This window comes from Trichosurus vulpecula, chromosome 7, assembly GCF_011100635.1.
Source record: "Trichosurus vulpecula isolate mTriVul1 chromosome 7, mTriVul1.pri, whole genome shotgun sequence".
NCBI lineage: Eukaryota > Metazoa > Chordata > Mammalia > Diprotodontia > Phalangeridae > Trichosurus > Trichosurus vulpecula.
This window is the reverse complement of record NC_050579.1, coordinates 79,658,356-79,675,902: the sequence shown is the minus strand read 5'-3', so window position 1 is coordinate 79,675,902 and position 17,547 is coordinate 79,658,356. Positions and strand designations below refer to the sequence as shown.

Sequence of the window (17,547 nt, the reverse complement as noted above, 5' to 3'; positions counted from 1 at the left end):
AAGATTTTGTACAGGTAGGTCCTTTTTTCTTTCTTTGATCTCTTTATTGGTATAGGTTTAGTAGTGGTGTCACTGAGTCAAAGGGTATGAGATGGTGAGTCAATTCCTTCATCTTGCAAATAAGAAAACTGAGGCACAGAGACATTAAGTAACACCCAAGGTCACACTGGCAGTAAGTGACAGAGGCAGGGTGAACTCAAGTCCCACGACTCCAGAACAAGTGCTTTTCCCACTGAACCAACTGCCTTTGAGATGTCTGCAAACTGTAAAGGCCCATGGAAATGTCAGCTCTTTTATTATTGCTACTGATACTACTCTAGGCCACCATGAAGCATTTATAAGTTCTCGCTGCAGACCAGAGAGACAATGAATGGAGGGCCCATCCACCAGATACTCACAATGTCCCACAGGAAGTTGGTGACCCAATAGGTGGTTGGGCTCACACCACTGACAAACTGCAGGTGCTTTGCTTTGCTCACCCTCTCCTGGATCAGATAGAGAACAAAACTGGCTGGGATGAAGGACATGGCAAAGATCACACAGATGGCCACCATGGCATCGATGGAAGTGGTCAGCCTGCAAGGGGACAGAGTGGGAGGGAGAAGAGAGGGAGCACATTATGAGGGAACACAGGAATATATAAAGCCTGTTTCCTTGCTAACATTTTCAAGCAGCCTGAGGCCAAGAGCTCCCAGAGTTCCATGAGCCTGGCCATGTCCCTCTATAAAGGATTTCTCCATTCAATGAGTCAATCCATAAACATTTATTATAGTCAGTCATGTATGATCAATCAATCATGTATTATCAATCAGTAAAGTATTTATTTATTGCCCACAACGTGCCAGGTACTGTGCTAGGCGAGAAGAAAAGTAGTAAAAGGAGGATATAAACCTAGTTGTCATCATTCACCCACGAAGTTTCTACATGGCACCAGCCACAGACACTGTCACAGCTGCCAGGCAAAGAGGTCATTGAAGAAGCCCATATCCAGGGGTACGGGGAGGAGAAAACTGGTGGCAAGAGATGGAGGAGGAACCAAAGGGTGAGGTGAGCTATACTTTATTAGGAGCTCACTTTGGCAACTGGGTAGAGGATGAATTGGGGTGAGAAGAGGCTTGATGCAGGGAGACTAATCAGCAGGATACTGTGATAGTTCAGGGGACGAGGCCCTGAACTGGAGCAGACCCCTTCCCTTGACTTGCTTCCACAAATGAAGAGCCTTGAGTCTATGCCATCTGAGACTAGGTTAAAAGAACTAAGGATGTTTGGCATAAAGAAGAAAAGGCTCAGTGGTGGGTGGGCATATGACAGTGGAAAGGACTCTGAGTCCAGAGTCAGAGGACCTGGGGTTAAATCCTGCTTCTGGCATTTCCTGTCTGGATGACCCCAGGCAAGTCACCCAACCTCTCTGGGGCTCCATTATGCATCTGTGAAATAATAAGATCCAAGCAGATGTTTTCTGGGGGCCCTTTCTAGCTCTAGAAGTGGGGTCTATGAATTTTGTTTGTTTTAATTTCGATAATTATATTTCAATCTAGTGGGTTTTCTTTGTAAATATACGTGTTGTATTGCATGCATTTAAGAACAATATTCTGAGAACTGTCCACAGGCTTCACCAGCTTCCCAGAGGTGGTCTACAACTTTAAAAGGGGGAAAAACCCCTAATCTGTAGCTACGGATCTATGACAGCTATTTTTAAGAATCTGTAAGGCTGTCATGTGAAAAAGGGATTAGATAGACTTTGGCCCCAGAGGGAAGATCTAAGAGCCAAGAGGCTGAAAGTGGCAAAGAGGTTCCTCTAGGTTTGATCCTGGGATGCCTAGCTGAAAGTGAATTGAGCTGCGCCAGGAAGTAGTGGTACCCCCTCAGTAGAGTTGAGTGTGTTATGGGGGGGACTCTTTGGGGGATTAGAAGGCCACTGAGATCTCTTCCAGCTCTGAAATTCTGATAGTTTATTTGTCCTATTAGGGCCTTAGGCCTAGGGAGCATCTCCAAGGTCATCTTGTCCAGCTTGCTCATTGGACAGGCGCAGAATTCGAATTCAATGGCTTGGCCAAGCTTGCACAGGTACTAAGTGGCAGGTTCCAGATGAGAACTCAGGTCCTCTGGCTCCAGACTCAGGGCTCTTTCCATCATACCAAGCTGCCTCCAGCTCACAAAAATGGAACAAGGAAAGGTGTTGGGGAGGAAGGCAGAGAGCTTAAAGCCCAGGGGATGATGGACAAATGACAGCTTACTTACACTGTAATCTCAGAGAGCTGCTCCTTGGTGAGGTTCAGTGGCTGGTTTATGAGTGTGATTCCAAAGTCCTCCGGGTCCGCATCTTTTGGCAGGTTGGCCCTCAGGATTGCATTGTTAGCCACGTTGAGGAAACTAACCATTGCGTGCCAACCTTTGTTGTTGAACCACACCTAGCAGATGAGAAAGGGTAACACCTTTATTAGTGTGAGCCACTAATGTAAAGAAACTGAGGCACTGTACCCATCCTCACACCTGATTCAAGATGAAAATATTTGCAACAGGGAAAGAAATCTGGAAAGGAAGCAAATATGTGGTACCCAAATGGTCCTCACCAGATTTCAACTGAAGGAAGGATTTCCTTCATCTGGCAAAAGAAGAAAAAAACAACTGGGCCATGTAAAACTCAACACTTTAGGACAGGTTCTGCTACCTTAATGTTGTCTTCAGTTTCCAGATATTTAAGGAAATTGGACATTTCTTTTGCAGCCTCTCGGGTGGCAGGGCCCTAGAGTGGCAAAGAAAACAAACGAGAAAGGGATTTCTGTTACATTTGTGCCTTTTTTTTTTCATGTGTTTTAGGTAGTTCACAAACCCCACATCTGGCCACAGATAGCATTCACTTACCGCGCTCACATTCATAAGTCGACCAAGGTCATGTAAAAACCCAACTATCTCTTCCCCAGTGATGCAGAAGACTGGGAGCTTTGCTCCAATGGAAATCCCTCCATACCTGTTCAGGGAACAAAAGCCCTCAGGTCAGTGCAACGGTCCTGGATCCATGCCATATGAGGGTTGGTTGGGAGAAGTGGGAATGTTTATCACAGAGAAGAGAAGACTTTGGGGGGTGGGGTGGAATGGGGATCCAGATCATGATGGCTGACTTCCAGTATTTGAAGAATTGTCACATGGAAGATCATAAGATCCTAGATTTCAAATTTAGTCCATCCCCCCTCATTTTAAAAAAGAGATATTAGACTTTTTCCTGCTTGTCTTCAGAGACCACACCTGGAAACACTGGTTGAAAATTACCAAAAAAATACAGGTTGGATGTCAGAAAAAACTTCTTAAAAATTAGAACTTTAAAAAAAAATAGAATGGTCTGCCTCAGGAGGCAGTGAATGGCTTTCCCCTTATTGGAGGTCTTTGAGCAAAGAATAAATAATGACTTGCTGGGTAAGTGGTAGGTGGGATTCTTGTTCAGATGTGGGTTGGGCTAGGTAGCTACCAAGGTCCTTTCCATCTCAGAGATTCTGTGATTCTGAGGTATATTTGACCTGATTTTGGAATTTACAAGTGTGCTAAAGAAGGAATAAGGCTGAGGGATCCCTCTATACCCCACCCCTCAGCCTCTGCCTGTCCTTAGACCAAAGGCCACAGGAATTTCTAAAACATTTCAAGGGCCCAGCAACCATGTTTATGGATGGCATGATTATCCTGTAAGGGCAAAGGCCAGAGGGGACAGGAGAGGGATCAGGCATGGGCTCCTGCTGCTCCCACAGCTTGGCAAGCCAAAGACCTCTAGACCCCACCCCAGGACCCTGCCCTGGATGGACCTTTCAGAGATTTAAATTCCTTTAAAAAGGTTGAGAAAAACAGTTTCTTACCTTTGTTCATTGACCCAATATTTGCTTTTCATGCTGAAAAACACAAATAAAATAATGCAATGAAACCAGTTAGAGTATTAGTGTTAATTTCTCCCTCCTCCTTAATGTTCCCCCATCTGTAACTCCTATACTCCTCGCCTAATTCTCAAAACACCTTCAAATGTCTGTCCGATGAGTGAAACTTTAATATTTAATAATTTTCCAAATACACAAAAAATAGATGCTGTAGCATCTGAACTCATTTCTCTTAAGAAAACATTCCCAGCATGGGTCGGACAAGAACAAAGCCGAGCTAATGGTCTAAGGAACAGGGGGCCAGGCAGGGCAGAAACTGAGGTAAGGATGATCTCTGGCCACTAGTAACAGCCAACAAAAGTCTCATTTATTGTCTATAGTAGGCCGACCTCTTTCAAAGAATCCAAATTGGGACTTAGAGTCTGGTAAAGGTTGGTCTTTCTGAAAAGTACACTTTCTTTTCTCAGATCAGGACTGTTTCAGAAATAGAATTCACTATGAAGAGCATTTATCATGTGCCAGGCACAATGCTGGGCACTGGGGACACACAAAAAAACTGGAACAACTACCTGCCCCGAAGGACCTTCCATTCTACTGGAAAATCCATCAAATGTGGTTCTACAGGCTGCAGCTGCTGAGAGCAGTTGGGAGCAGCAGAATTGGCCACAAGTAAAGAACAAAATCTGAATTTTTATGCAGATAAGAAATCAGGTTGACTTTACACCCTTAGGATGCAGGATGCAAGGCATGAACACTTTGGGCTAGCAGTCCTCTAAGGTCCTTTCCAATTCTAAATCTAGGATCCTAACAACCTCTCTGACAGGATTCATTAACCCCTCCTTACCTGCTTCTTATGAGCGTGGGATAGGTTTTTACCAGGAAGTCTGAGATGTTCCGGTTTGTGAGGTCCTGCAGGATTTCCATGCTGCGTTGTACTCTCTGGGGACATAAGAGAGGAATCACTATTAATCATTTTGGAGTCTAGAGTCCCTTTAACTTCAGTCACCTCCAGTTAACTGAACAGTTTCTTACACAGTGAAAAACAAAGCTTTCTGCCATCTTGGGGAATTTTGGTGAGACAGCAAAATGCCAGTGAAGGCTGAAGTGTGTATTTAGCCACCAGGGGGCAGTAGTGCTTCAAATTTAGGAGCAGATGCCCTTTTTTTCTTTTTTTTTCCAGATTGGTCAGAATCAGCTCTCAGAAAGAGCAAGGCACACACACCTCGTCAACATGTCCTTTAATTGCTTAATTCTCTTCTGTTTATCTTTCCCTTCTCTTTTTTTCACCTATTCTATTTTCCTCACTTCTTTTTGCTCCTTCTCCCCTTGCCAATGGCATCTATTCGCATTGCCCTGCTTGTCAAAGGTTGCTGACCCAAGGGACATTCTTTTCCAAATAATGTTTCGGCCTCCATCTAATCAGAAAACTTTGGACTCTACTCCATCCCTGGCCTGTTTTCCCTACCAAAAAACCCTTTGTATTTTATTTTTTATATCTTTAATATATGTCCATCTTGGCTCTGCCAGCAGAATGTAAGCTTGTGGGTAGACACTGTTAATCCTTTGTTTCTGTGTGCCCAGGACCTAGTGTAGTGTCTAGCATGCTTTAATAAATACTTGATCATTGACTGATCTAAGCTAGAGGTCCTTCGTCAGGGTCTGTGAACTTGTGTTTTGATAATTTGATATTTTGATAATTGTATTTCAATATAATTAGTTATTTTGTATTGTATATATTTTTCTTTTATACATTTACAAATAATTTTTTAAAAAGGGTCCATAGTCTTCACCAGACTGTCAAGGAGGTCTATAACACAAATATAACATGTTGTATGTCTACAACATACAAAAAGGGCTAAGAAGACCTAATCTTGATTGTCCCTTTCATAGTTCAGGTACATCGGCCATCCCTCTTTGCTGCCTAAGGGTCAAGTCCAGAATTCTGTATTTGTGTATCTATGATTAAAGAATAGGTCATAAAAATTTTTTTTTAGAGATGGAAGAGACCTTGGAGATCATCTAATTAGCCAGGAAAACTCTTCACCATTACTAAAGCAAAAGTGAGAAGGCTAGTAGTATTCCCTCCCTGTCCACATGTTTCCCAATATAAAATTCTTAGGAAGAGAGTGTAGAATCTTAGAAAGGGCAGATCACAGCACCAGAGATTTAGAGCTAGAAGAGTCATTAGAGGACATCTTGTCCAACCACCTCCCCTTCGTTTTATAAATGAGGAAACTGAGTCCCAGAGGAGTGAAATTATTTGTTCAAAAGTCACAAAGGTAGCAAATGGTAGCGCTAAAATTCAAACTGGTCCCCAACCCCAAATCTAGCCACCTGTCTCCTGAACCAGTCACACAATATGATTTGCCTTGGGTCTTTGGAGCTAATCAAGGTCCTAGTAATGGTCTTGCTGAGAGGGATTAGATCTCTTCTGCCTGGCTTAGATTTCAGGGGCACAGATTTCACAGATTTGTAGGGACACAGATTCCAGTTCAGTGAGCTGCTTCATCAGGCAAGTTTCCCATCATGGGAGATGTTCAAAGCAGAACCTGGATAACCACTTGTCACAGGTGTTGTATGGGAGATTCATATTTCAGTTTAATAGCTACCTTGTTGAGCTAGATGACCTCTGAGATCCCTTCTAATTTCTTCTTGGGGGTGAGCTTGATTGACAAGTGAGTGAGTACAAACTCACCTAAGAGAAGAAATCTCACTGACCTCAGATCATATTTCATACCCACCAACCTCAGACACCTTTCCACCTTTCTCTTGACTTTTGTGTTTTCATTTCAAAGATTCTACTCAGTCTTTTCACCATGCCTGCTTTAAAGCCCTCTATTATGTTAAAGATCTGTTTTTCTTCCTCTATAGATTATTACCGGGTAAATTTGGTTGGTTGTAAACCATTATCTTTTGCCTTTTGGAATATCATATAGAGATTTTCTCTCCTTTATACTATTACTGCTAAGTCCAGTGTGATGTTGACTGTGCTTCTTTGGTCCTTGAACTCTTTATTTCTGAACACTTGCAGTATTTTTTGACATTTTGGACATTACTAGCTGGATGCTTTCAGTTTAGAGTTTCTTTTCGGAAGTGATTAGTGTATTTTTGTTTCTATTTTTGCTTTGTCTTCTAATTTGAATAGATCCAGGAAATTTTCTTTTATGATTTCTTGAAATATGGGGGGGTACTGCTCGTTATAGTTTTCAGAGTTCAAAGATTCTTAAATTTTCTTTCCTTAGTCCATTTTCCTAGCCAGTTATTTTTGGTAGTAGATACCTTACACAGTGCCTGGCACAGAGTAAGCACTTAATAAATGCTTTATCTCATTGCTTATATTTTCTTCTATTTTTTTCAGTCATTTGACCTTATTCTAATATTTCTTGTCTCATGGATTCACTGAATTCTGTTTGCTCCATTCTATTTTTCAGATTCCTTCCAGCTCTAAATGCCTGATTCTATGTTCTTAATTAGGCCAGTTGGCTGCACCACAGAATGAGGTGTTATCAGACTGAAAAAGTAGACTGGAGCCAGATATTGAAGAACTTTACATGCCTTCTTATCTTAGAAGCAATAGGGCAGGGGTGTGCTAGAGCCAACCAGCCAGTTGTTAAATTTTCAATGCAAAAATTTATGCCCGGGAAACTGTCAAACACTACAATTCAAGGGTTGATTTGTTGATTGTCTAGTTGGAGAAAATGTTAATAATGCAGATTAAACTTAAAAGTATGTTTGTTCATTTTTCCGTAAGGTAAGCACTAAGCATTTGTCACTATGCCACTGCAACAGGGAGCCACTGAAGCTTCTTGAGCAGGGGAGTGACGTGGTTAGACCTGGGCTATAGGAATGTTGCTATAAAATTGGTGTGTAAATGACTAGAGACAGAGGATGAGAGTGTGCCTAGACCATAGTGCTGGACACATAGCAAACCCTCGGGAAATGGTGGCTGGGCAACTGAGTGGGAGGGTGGATTTGGGGGTCATTCTGCCCATTGACCTGAGTCCTTTTCTGTATTATTTCCTATAGCTCCCCCAGGTAGCTCACTATAAAAGGAAATGAGGATCCAGTGTAGGCCATTCCTCAGCTCCTGTTGCCTAGGATGCATCATGTGTTTATAGTTTTGGCGTTATGCTCAGTGGTCAGACTCCCTTGGAGAGCTGCCTGGTACCTGGGGAGGAGGGGGCCCCCCTGCCCCCTCAGGGCATTCTGGGAGCATCGTGAGCTTCTCTCGGGTGCTGCACTTGCACGCAGGAGACGGGTTGTCTGCTGTCCATTTTTGCTTCTGGAACAGATGAGTCATGTTAGGAGAAACAGAGGGGGTCTTCCAAGATGTTGCATTGCCACAGGGATAATTCCTGGATCAGGAAAGAGAGAATGTTTTAAATTCCAGTTACGATATTCATAAAATCCTCAGAGACAGCATGAAACATAGGACCACATCCTGTTACATTAGCATTCAATTCAATTTAGCAAATATTTATTAAACACCTACTATGTACAAGGCACAATGCAGAATGAGTGAAACATTTACCTTTAAGGGCTCTACAACAACAGCAACTTTTTCTTTCTTTTTTTTTTAATGTCCCCAGGAACCTCATCATTTTTCAACACTAGATCAGCCTTGGTGCTCCCCCTTCATCAGTATGCTCATAACCCGCTGCCCCTCTGCCGGTAAGTTAAGCAAAGAGCCCCTTGCAACGTCTGCATTTCAGAAAGGTGCCCAGGCCAGCCATCTCTTCCCACCTGGCTACACTGTTTTGGACTTCATCATATCCCAGCACCAAGCGCCTCACTCTTCCCTTTTCAGTTTTCTTTTGTGTGGTGCCTCCCTCATTAGATTGTAGGCTTCTTGAGGACAGGGGTTGTCTTTCATTTTCTTTGTATCAGCAGCACTTAGCATAGTGCTTGGCACATAGTAGGTGGTTTAATAAATATTTATTGACTATTGACTTTTCCCCTACATCCGTGATCTCATTCCTGCCTGGGAATTTTCAGTATAGAAGCTTCCTTTGCCAGTGAAGATTGGCAATATTCTGGAACATCAAGCCTTAGAGTTGTTTGGGGGCACTGAAGGGTCAAGTGAACGTCCATGGTCATGCAGGTAGAACGTGCCAGAAGCAGGGAATGAACCCAGCTCTTCCAAGTTTGCTCTCTGTACCCTTCTCCATGCTGCCTCTCACTAATAATAGGTGTACTTTACAGAGCACTTTAAGAATGGCAAAGTATCATAAATTATATCATTTGAGCCTCATGCCAACCCTGTGAGATTTTATTATCCCCATTTTGCAGACTCTGCCACTGAGGCTGAGAGAGATGTGCCCAAGACCACGAAAGTAGTAGAAGGAGGGGATATGGTAAATATACTACTAATAATAGCTCTGATAGGATATAAGTGCTATATGAGGACAAAGGGCTATGGGTGGTTAGAAGAAGGAAAAAATGTTAAGTTGGTAGGAAGTATTTGATTTTGGTTTTGACAGATGGGTTTCAACAGACAAATGCCTTTTGGATGAAGGGGAGTTTTCACTTTGAAAACCCCAATAATGTATATAGGTTGGAAAGCTGAAGGGTTTTTTGTTTGTACAACCAAATTAACCAATTCAGCAAATTTTTAGTAAACACCTACTATATACACAGACCTACATTAGACACTGTGGTTACAAATACCCAAATGAAACAGCCTGCCCTTACGGAGCTTACATTTCAAAGATCAATTATGGTCAGAGACCAAGCCCTAAATTTTTTTTTGTACCACCCAGGGCCTAGCTAATATTTTGTAAGAGTTGCCTGTGGGTTGACTGCTTCACTAATTTTTCAGGTACACCTTATCCTGTGGACATGGCTTTTCCCCCTCTTCCTCTCCTGGCCATTTTTCTCCTTCTTAGCCCCTTTAGGAATGAAGGACATGAAAAATAAAAGATGAAGTTTCAATATGCTTATTTGTCTACTGAGAAGCTCTGAAAAAAAGATGAATAGGGGAAAGGTGCAAATGACGAGGAGATTAGGGGGTTGTCCTTAGATTTGCCTCCTGTTGCCCCATTCATGGAATCACAGAATTTTAGAGTTGGAAGAACCTTCAGTGGTCATCTGATCTAGCCCACACAAGGACTCGAATATACCTGACATGATGTCATCTAGTTTCTGCTCAAAGAATCTTCAGGGTGTGGGGGTGTAGAAACCTACTTCCTTTTGTCCAGTCTATTTGGGGATAACTCTGTTCTGCAATTCTTGGTGTTTGAGAGACAACAATTTATGTGGATAAGCACACCCTCAGCCTGGTTTCATAGCATTCTATCCTCCACACCCCTCTACGTTCCTTGGAAGAAGTCTGAGAGTTCGAGAAGCCTTTTGGGTTGATCGCTTTGGGTTTTCGCACAACCTCCCTGATAAACCTATAGTTATTCAGGGCTGGAGGCACCATCAGTCCCTGGAAGACCATCTAGTACAACTGCCTCCTCTAACTCTGCCTCTTTAAAAAGTATTTACAGATGAGGAAAGCCCAAAGAGATTAACTGCCTTGTTCAAGGTCACATAGGCAGGAAGAAGTTGAGTGAGGGTCTCCTGACCCTAGAGTGGAACCCCCTGGTCTTGTCCCACTTCACATGCTGGCTTTCACTGCTAAATTCCTGCAACGAGCCCATACTCTCTCCCAGTAACTTTCTGCTGCTGTCGTTTTCATTTGGAAAACCGGAAACAAGAGGGCGTTCCAACTTACAGGAACAACTCTTCTTTCAGGCAGCGATTTCCAAATCCTGGTCTGTTCAGGAGGACTTCAGCAAGAGTTGACAGTTGCTCATTGCCTGGCTGTTCAGAGCTAAGCAGATTGGGAAAAGCTTTATTTTACAGAAACAATTCTGTGCCAGCTGTTATTGAACTATGTGGGAAGGAAACTGACTTGAAGGAGTCACTGACCCATGGGAGGCTGAGTATTTACTTCTGATGCTAGATTAGAGCAGTTAACAGTGATAACAGCTCACAATATATAACATTTTAAGATCTGAAAATTACATTACATACATCATTTCACTTGTTCCTCCCAAAAACACTATGAGACAACAGGAATCATTATCCTCATTTTGCAAATAAGTTAACAAAGGCATAGGAAGATTAAGCAACATGCTTCAAATTCACAGGTATAAAGTGTCAGAATCAGGATTCAGACCTAGATCTCCTGATTCTCAATCTTGTGTTTTTTTTTTTTCACTGCACCATAATGGCTGTCCAGGTTAAGTGAATGGGCCAAGGTCATCTGCATCTTATGAGGGGCCAAGGATGAATATAATATGTGTGAGCAGTAAAGGTTTGGCTTCAACCCCCAATTGTGTTGTTTCTCTCTGTTGGTCATTTTCTATGGGAATCTGCCTGGCTCTGGATATTGCCTGAAAGCTGAAGCTCAGATGTCAAAGGTCAGCCAGTGGTAAAGAATTCATTAACTTCCCAATAGAGTGGGCAGGTCAAAGGCCCTCAGAGCAGCCTACAACTCTATTTAGCAAGGTCCAGACATACTTGTGGCACACAAATGGGTGTCATAGATCAGGGAAAGGACAGGAGAAGCAAGACTCCCAATGATCTCTTAGATTCCTGACCTGAAGAAGGTATACTGATGTCCATAAATCCAGGGGTGAAGCGTCAAAGCAGGATACTCTCCAAAAGGGGGGATGATGACAGCAAGCAGCAAAGCCAAACACACAAAACCAGCTGGGAGCACAATCTGTTAGACAAAAGAGATGTTAGACCCTACTACCTCCAGGGGCAAAGGTAAAATCCTCTGGCTGGTGTTCAAAGCCTTTCATAAGCTGCCCCCTACCACTGCTCCCTTTCCAGCCTTCTTAAGCCTCTAGTAAGCGGTCAAACTGGGACTCTAACTTTGGTCTTTGGAATCCACGTCCAACACGCTTTTCACAGTACCACATAGGCTCTCATCACTTAACAACAGCTAGCATTTATTAAGCACCTATTATGTGCCAGGCAATTCACAAATACGATCTCATTTGATCCTCAAAACAACCATCGGAGGTAGGTGCTATTACTATGTTCAGTTCACGGTTGAGAAAACTGAAGCAGACATAGATTAAAGGACTTGCCAGGGTCAGACAGTAAGTATCTGAGGCTGGATAACACCAGGTCCTACACTCTAGCTCCTGTGCTACCTTGTTGCTTCATCTTACATACTTTATATTCCTCCATGCCTCAGTTTCCCCTTGGTTAAAAAGGGGGATAATAATAACACTGATGTGCCAGGTGTAGTGTGAGGACTAATCAAGAAATGGCTATAAAGCTCAATGCAAATATTTAAATAGTTTGTAAGAACATTTTAACTATATCACTTTTTTGGTCTGAATCTGTTAATTTTATTGCTGTAGGGAACTCCTGGTGAGAAAAATCCCTCTGTCAATGTATATCAGCTCTCATTCTGCAACATAGAGTCGCCTATATAAATATAAATTATACTATTTTTACTACTTAGTTGAGTTTGGTTTTAATGAAGCCAGTTTGTGTTATTGAATAATAATAATAATACCTAAGCTTTTCCGTAGGTTATTTCATTGGATCCACACAAGAACCCTGTGAGGCCAGTGCTGTTATCATTATCCCCATTTTACAGATGGGAGATTGAGGGAGAAGGGAAAGAAAGAGAGACAGAGAAGAGAGAGAAGAGATGGAGAGAGGAGAGGGGTACAGAGAGGGAGAGGTGGAGAGAGGAGAAAGAGAGGTGGAACCCTTTGATGGGATCATGCAGGCATAACATGTGAGATGTAGTAAAAAGATTGCCAGGTTGGAATCACAAGCCTTAGAACTGCCTCCCCATTTATAACAGTCAAGTCCTAAGGAACACTTGATCAAAACCAAAGGGCTGGATACCTGAGCAAGGAAGTCTTTGTGGCTCCGGACAGCATGGTGGAACCTCTTAATGAGTAAAGCCTGGACGTGCTGACAGATCAGCTGAGGTCCCGTGTTCAGCTGCATCCCGGCATCCTCAGGCTCCTTGCTGGCCTGGCCCTCAGCAGAATGGGTTGGTTCTGGCACTGAGGAGCCATTGGTGGCCTGGGGTCCTCTTGGTGCTTTCTCATTTCTACTTGAACTGGGGTTTCTAAAGCTAAAACTTGGTCCTTTCTGCTGAGTGTCACCTGATTTTGGAAATTGAAGAGATCATTTGGAAGAATGCTCACAAGGAAAGATTAAAAAAAAAATCATCTAAAACTTACCAGCCACCTTTATCCATAGAGGCCTTTAGAAAACTATACCCGTACCCTTGGCACTTAGAATGGTAACTTACATATTTTTGGACCTATGATTTAATAAGTATAGGGAACTTGCAGCGAGTAAAATTCTTCTACCAATGCAGACTGGTACCTGCATTGCAGCTTCCAATCTTAGGAGGCTCCATGGAGGACTGGGAGGTTAGCTGACTTGCCCAGAGGCACACAGCAAATATAAGTCCTAAGTTGGACTTGAACCCTGGTGTTGCTGACTTGACTCTGAGGCCAGCTTCCTATTAAGTTAGTCAATCAACAAGCGTTTATTAAGCACTTACTATGTGCTAGGTACTGCGCTAAGCATTTGTGATAAAAAGATAGGCAAAGCGCAGTCTCTTCCCTCTAGGACGGTAGATTTTAATGGTGGAGACAACACTAGAATGGGGGTTTAATCTTATGGCATTAGAAAAAAATCTACAACCTCTAGATTAACCTTAGAACCATGAGAGGGGTCTTGTAGCTTTGCTGTGTAGATCCAGCCTTCCAGTGGACTTGGGGTTGGGGATAGTGAGTCCCAAAGTGTGTGTGTGGAGGGGGTGGGGGCGGCACTTCAACAGTGTCTACCTACAGCTTTCCCTGACATTGTGAACAATGGCAGATGATTATAGAATCATGATAGAGACAGAAGGGAGCTGAAAGGCCATCTAGCCCAACCTTTTCATTTTTCTTCATTTTACAGATGGGGAAACTGAGGCCCAGGGAATTGCCTAAGGTCACACAGTAGTAAGCAGCAGGGGGGATATTTGAACCCAGTACTCTTAACTTAATAGTCATGATCATACAATGAGAAACACCAGATGTGCTCTAGAGAGTCAAATAACAGCTGTTTGGGGCTCTCCAAGGCTTCGACTTAAGTGATTTCTCATAGCGAGAGATTCTTTAAAAAGAAACAAAAACACAAACCCCAGCCTACAAACAGTGCTCCAGATTCAGAAACAAAACCACCAGTCCATACCTACAAACAGTGCTCCTGATTCAGAATCTCCTGTGACTTTCAAGAAAATCTGCCAAGGAAAGAAATTGTGGGTGTGAGTCGGGTACTTCCATCTATGAAGGTCACCAGGAAAACCTGTCCAATAGTTTGCTTTTGTTAAGTTTATGTTTTATGTAGGGGAAAATGTGTTCTAGCTTTTCATTTAGTCATTCAATCAGTTAATAAATATGTATTAAGGATAAAAAATTTAGAGAAGGGACAGACACTGGCCTATAACCTAGTATGAAGATAAGATAAGCTTGTGTGAGGGAGGATTAGTCAAATGAATCCCTGATCAATATGATGAGTTCCTCAAGCAACCTTGATGACAGGCAATAGTTGGATAGAAGCTAAAGGACCCTTCCTCGTGGAATGTGAGCATGGTCCACTGGTGCCATATTGGCTGAGGTTCAGGGCCTGGGGCTGCCACTTGGTGACTGGCTGACTGAGAATCATCTGCCCATTCCTGTGCTCTACCCTGGTGTAAATCAAATTCATTAAACACATAACAAGTATGGGATAGCCTTTATTTACTGCCTGCCACCCCCACCTACAGAAGATCCAGAAGACATAAAGTACTCATTGGAATCCACTAATAGATATTGGAGCACATAAAGCCTCAGATAGCTTATCTGACTCCCCAGGAGCTTCCAGACAAACAGCCCCTTCCCACAGACCGAATCATCAGAGTAACTCATGGAAACAGCGGGTTGGCAAGGACTAAAGCTCCTGCCCCAAACCCATGGTAGGGATTTAGTCCACTTACGGGGCAATCCTCACCGGCCATCCTCATTCGTCTCCAAGAAGCAAACTACGGAAGAAATCTTTTAGGAGACTAGTACGAGACTGCTTGAATTTAGAAACTCTCAAATTCAAGATAATTCAGAAGGAAATTCCCAAAGCTTGTGCTGCCCAGGAAATCCCTTTTTTCTTTAAGACTAGATTCTGGGATTGCACTGCCTAGATCTTCAATATACTCCTTCTCCTAACCAGAAGCTTAGGCTTCAAGAGCCAAGTCTTTGAACCTTTTTTAGGCTATATGTAAGCACATGTTTATCAACAGCATGTGCTTCTGCTCTTAGGGAGGCGAAAGAGAGAAATCCCTTCTTCCCTCTTTCTCATAGCTTAGCTGTTCTCTGGTCTGCAATCCATGGGAAAGGAGGGGGAAGAGAGACAGACAGACAGAGAGACAGAAAGAGAGAGAGAGAGGCAGAAAGAGACAGAAAAAGAGACAGAGAAAGACAGAGAAGGGGGGGGGGAGAGAGAGAGAGAGAGAGAGAGAGAGAGGATCTCACCCAGCTCAATTTTATAGACTATCTGGTGGTGGTGGCATGAGTGGTTCTTCCAAAAAGATCTTGACCTCTGACTCTCAGTTACTAATCACCTTGCAGCAGCCCCTAGTACCTGAGGACCAATCATAGGAGCTCCCTGGGTCCTCTCGATAAGGGGATGGGATGCATGTCTGCCTGTGGGGGAAGTACCTTTCTGATGCCTCCATCTATGAAGGTCCATACTGTGTAATCACTTCAGTTACAATGAGGAACCTCATCAAATTTATCAGAACCCCTTACACTAAGATAATTCTAATGTACAGCATCACAGAATCTCTTGCAAGACTCTGAAAAACCCCAGTAGAGCCTCTTTTACCTCTTCCAGGGGAGTGTCAGAAATCCCAAAGCTGCTGAGGCCCAGGTCAGGGAGTGTTTCCTCCAATTCTCTGAAGAGGCTGGCATAGGCCCGCTGCTTGAAATCCTTATTTGGAAGAAGAAAAATAAGCTCTTGGCCAATACATTCTACTAGCTTTGCTTCTGGTACGTGATGGTGGATCATTTCGATCAGCTCATTTACATCTCCTGGAAAGAGTCAGAATATTACCAATTAATTAGTAAGGATTAATTAGGGGTTTACTATGTGCCTTTCCAAAGACAAAACTACCACAATCCCTGCCGTCGGGAAGCTTACATTCTATTGGAGAGGGATAGCTTGTCCACAATATGTATGTACAAGATACAAAGTAAATACAAGGTTATAGTTGGAGGTGGTGGGGGTTAGGAGGAGAGATACTAGTTCCTGGGGAGAATAGGAAAAGCTTCATGTGAACATCTTATCCAGAGACCGATTTTCTGGTTTGTAGGTTTGCTACAATCTCTGCTGTTTACCTGTCTCTTCTCCCATCCATCCTTTGGCTAATTCACTACTCATTATTGGAACTTTTTAACACGGGGAGTCTGAGGGGCCAGAACATGGGGTAAAGTTCAAATCAAATTGCATTAGTTTGACAATTCCCATGAAAGCCATGAAAGGCAGTGTGGCAAACATGCCCTTAAGGGCACTTTGAAGTAATATAGTAAACCAGACAATCAATAAACAGGTCTTTCTTTTTTCAAGTCTCAGAGGCAACCCTCTATCCACTATATCAGGGGTGGGGAACCTGTGGCCTCAAGCCCTTAGACTGAGTCCAAACTTCACAGAACAAATCCCCTTAATAAAAGGATTTGTTCTGCAAAACCTGAACTCAGTCAAAAGGCTGTACCCAAGGACCTAGAAGGCCACATGTGGCCTTTTAGGTCCTCAAGTGCAGCCCTAGGACTGAATCCAAACTTCACATAACACATCCCCTTAATGAAAGGATTTGTTCTGTAAAACCTGGACCTCAGTCAAAAGGCTGCAGGTTCCCCACCCATGCACTATACCATGCTGCTTCTCAAGAACATGAAAACAAAATACAAATGGCTCCTGCCCCCAAAGAGTTCATAGGCTTCATGTCATATTTATTTTTAAAAATGAATAGCAAGAAATGGAAATGGAGGGAGAAGGGCAACCTCATGGATTATGTTCCTCCAGCAGAATGCACACTACTCAAGTGCAGGACCACATTTATTTTTGTTGGGAGATACGTACGCCTATAGGGCACCTAGGTGTGCCTTGGATAGAGCACCTGGCCTGGAGTTAGCAAGACTCATCTTCCTGAGTTCAAATCCAGGCCCCAGACACTTACTAGCTGTGTGACCCTGCACAAGTCACTTAACCCTGTTTGCCTCAGTTTCTTCATCTGTAAAATGAGCTGGAGAAGGAAATGACAAAGCACTCAGTATCTTTAACTAGAAAACCCAAATGGGGTCACAAAGAGTCAGACATGACTGAATAATGACTAAACAACACGTATGCCTACATGGGACGTCTAAATGTCTAGACCTGGCTCAAGGATGATGTAGATAGAAATCCTTGGAATCTGACCCCCCCTTCTACAAGAGAGACTTGAATTTCTGCCTTTAGTGGAGAATAAAAGGAAGGCCATGGCCCTTCTCCAAGGAGAGTACTAGTTTAGATTTATATCTACCTGTCCCCCTTAAATAATGCTCGTCTAAAGGTACAAGTCTGGTTCAGAATAAAAGCTACTTCTCTGGTTCCTAGCCCTTAAGAGGGAGGTTAGCCCTTTAGCTTAAACTTGCCAGCT

General features: G+C 43.0%; 1 protein-coding gene across 1 annotated transcript in view; it reads right to left on the bottom strand.

The window, feature by feature from the left end:
* Nucleotides 1–17,547, bottom strand: part of ABCA4 (ATP binding cassette subfamily A member 4) — a 151,933-nt gene that overhangs the window by 41,357 nt on the left and 93,029 nt on the right. The window contains exons 22-33 of the mRNA XM_036768201.1: nucleotides 15,738–15,943; nucleotides 14,073–14,121; nucleotides 12,723–12,988; nucleotides 11,447–11,571; nucleotides 10,576–10,674; nucleotides 8,029–8,215; nucleotides 4,705–4,799; nucleotides 3,846–3,878; nucleotides 2,866–2,971; nucleotides 2,672–2,746; nucleotides 2,242–2,411; nucleotides 399–576 (exon numbers count right to left, since the gene is read on the bottom strand). Coding sequence (XP_036624096.1) covers nucleotides 399–576; nucleotides 2,242–2,411; nucleotides 2,672–2,746; nucleotides 2,866–2,971; nucleotides 3,846–3,878; nucleotides 4,705–4,799; nucleotides 8,029–8,215; nucleotides 10,576–10,674; nucleotides 11,447–11,571; nucleotides 12,723–12,988; nucleotides 14,073–14,121; nucleotides 15,738–15,943 — 1,589 coding nt within the window. The remainder of the gene's footprint in view (nucleotides 1–398; nucleotides 577–2,241; nucleotides 2,412–2,671; nucleotides 2,747–2,865; nucleotides 2,972–3,845; nucleotides 3,879–4,704; nucleotides 4,800–8,028; nucleotides 8,216–10,575; nucleotides 10,675–11,446; nucleotides 11,572–12,722; nucleotides 12,989–14,072; nucleotides 14,122–15,737; nucleotides 15,944–17,547) is intronic.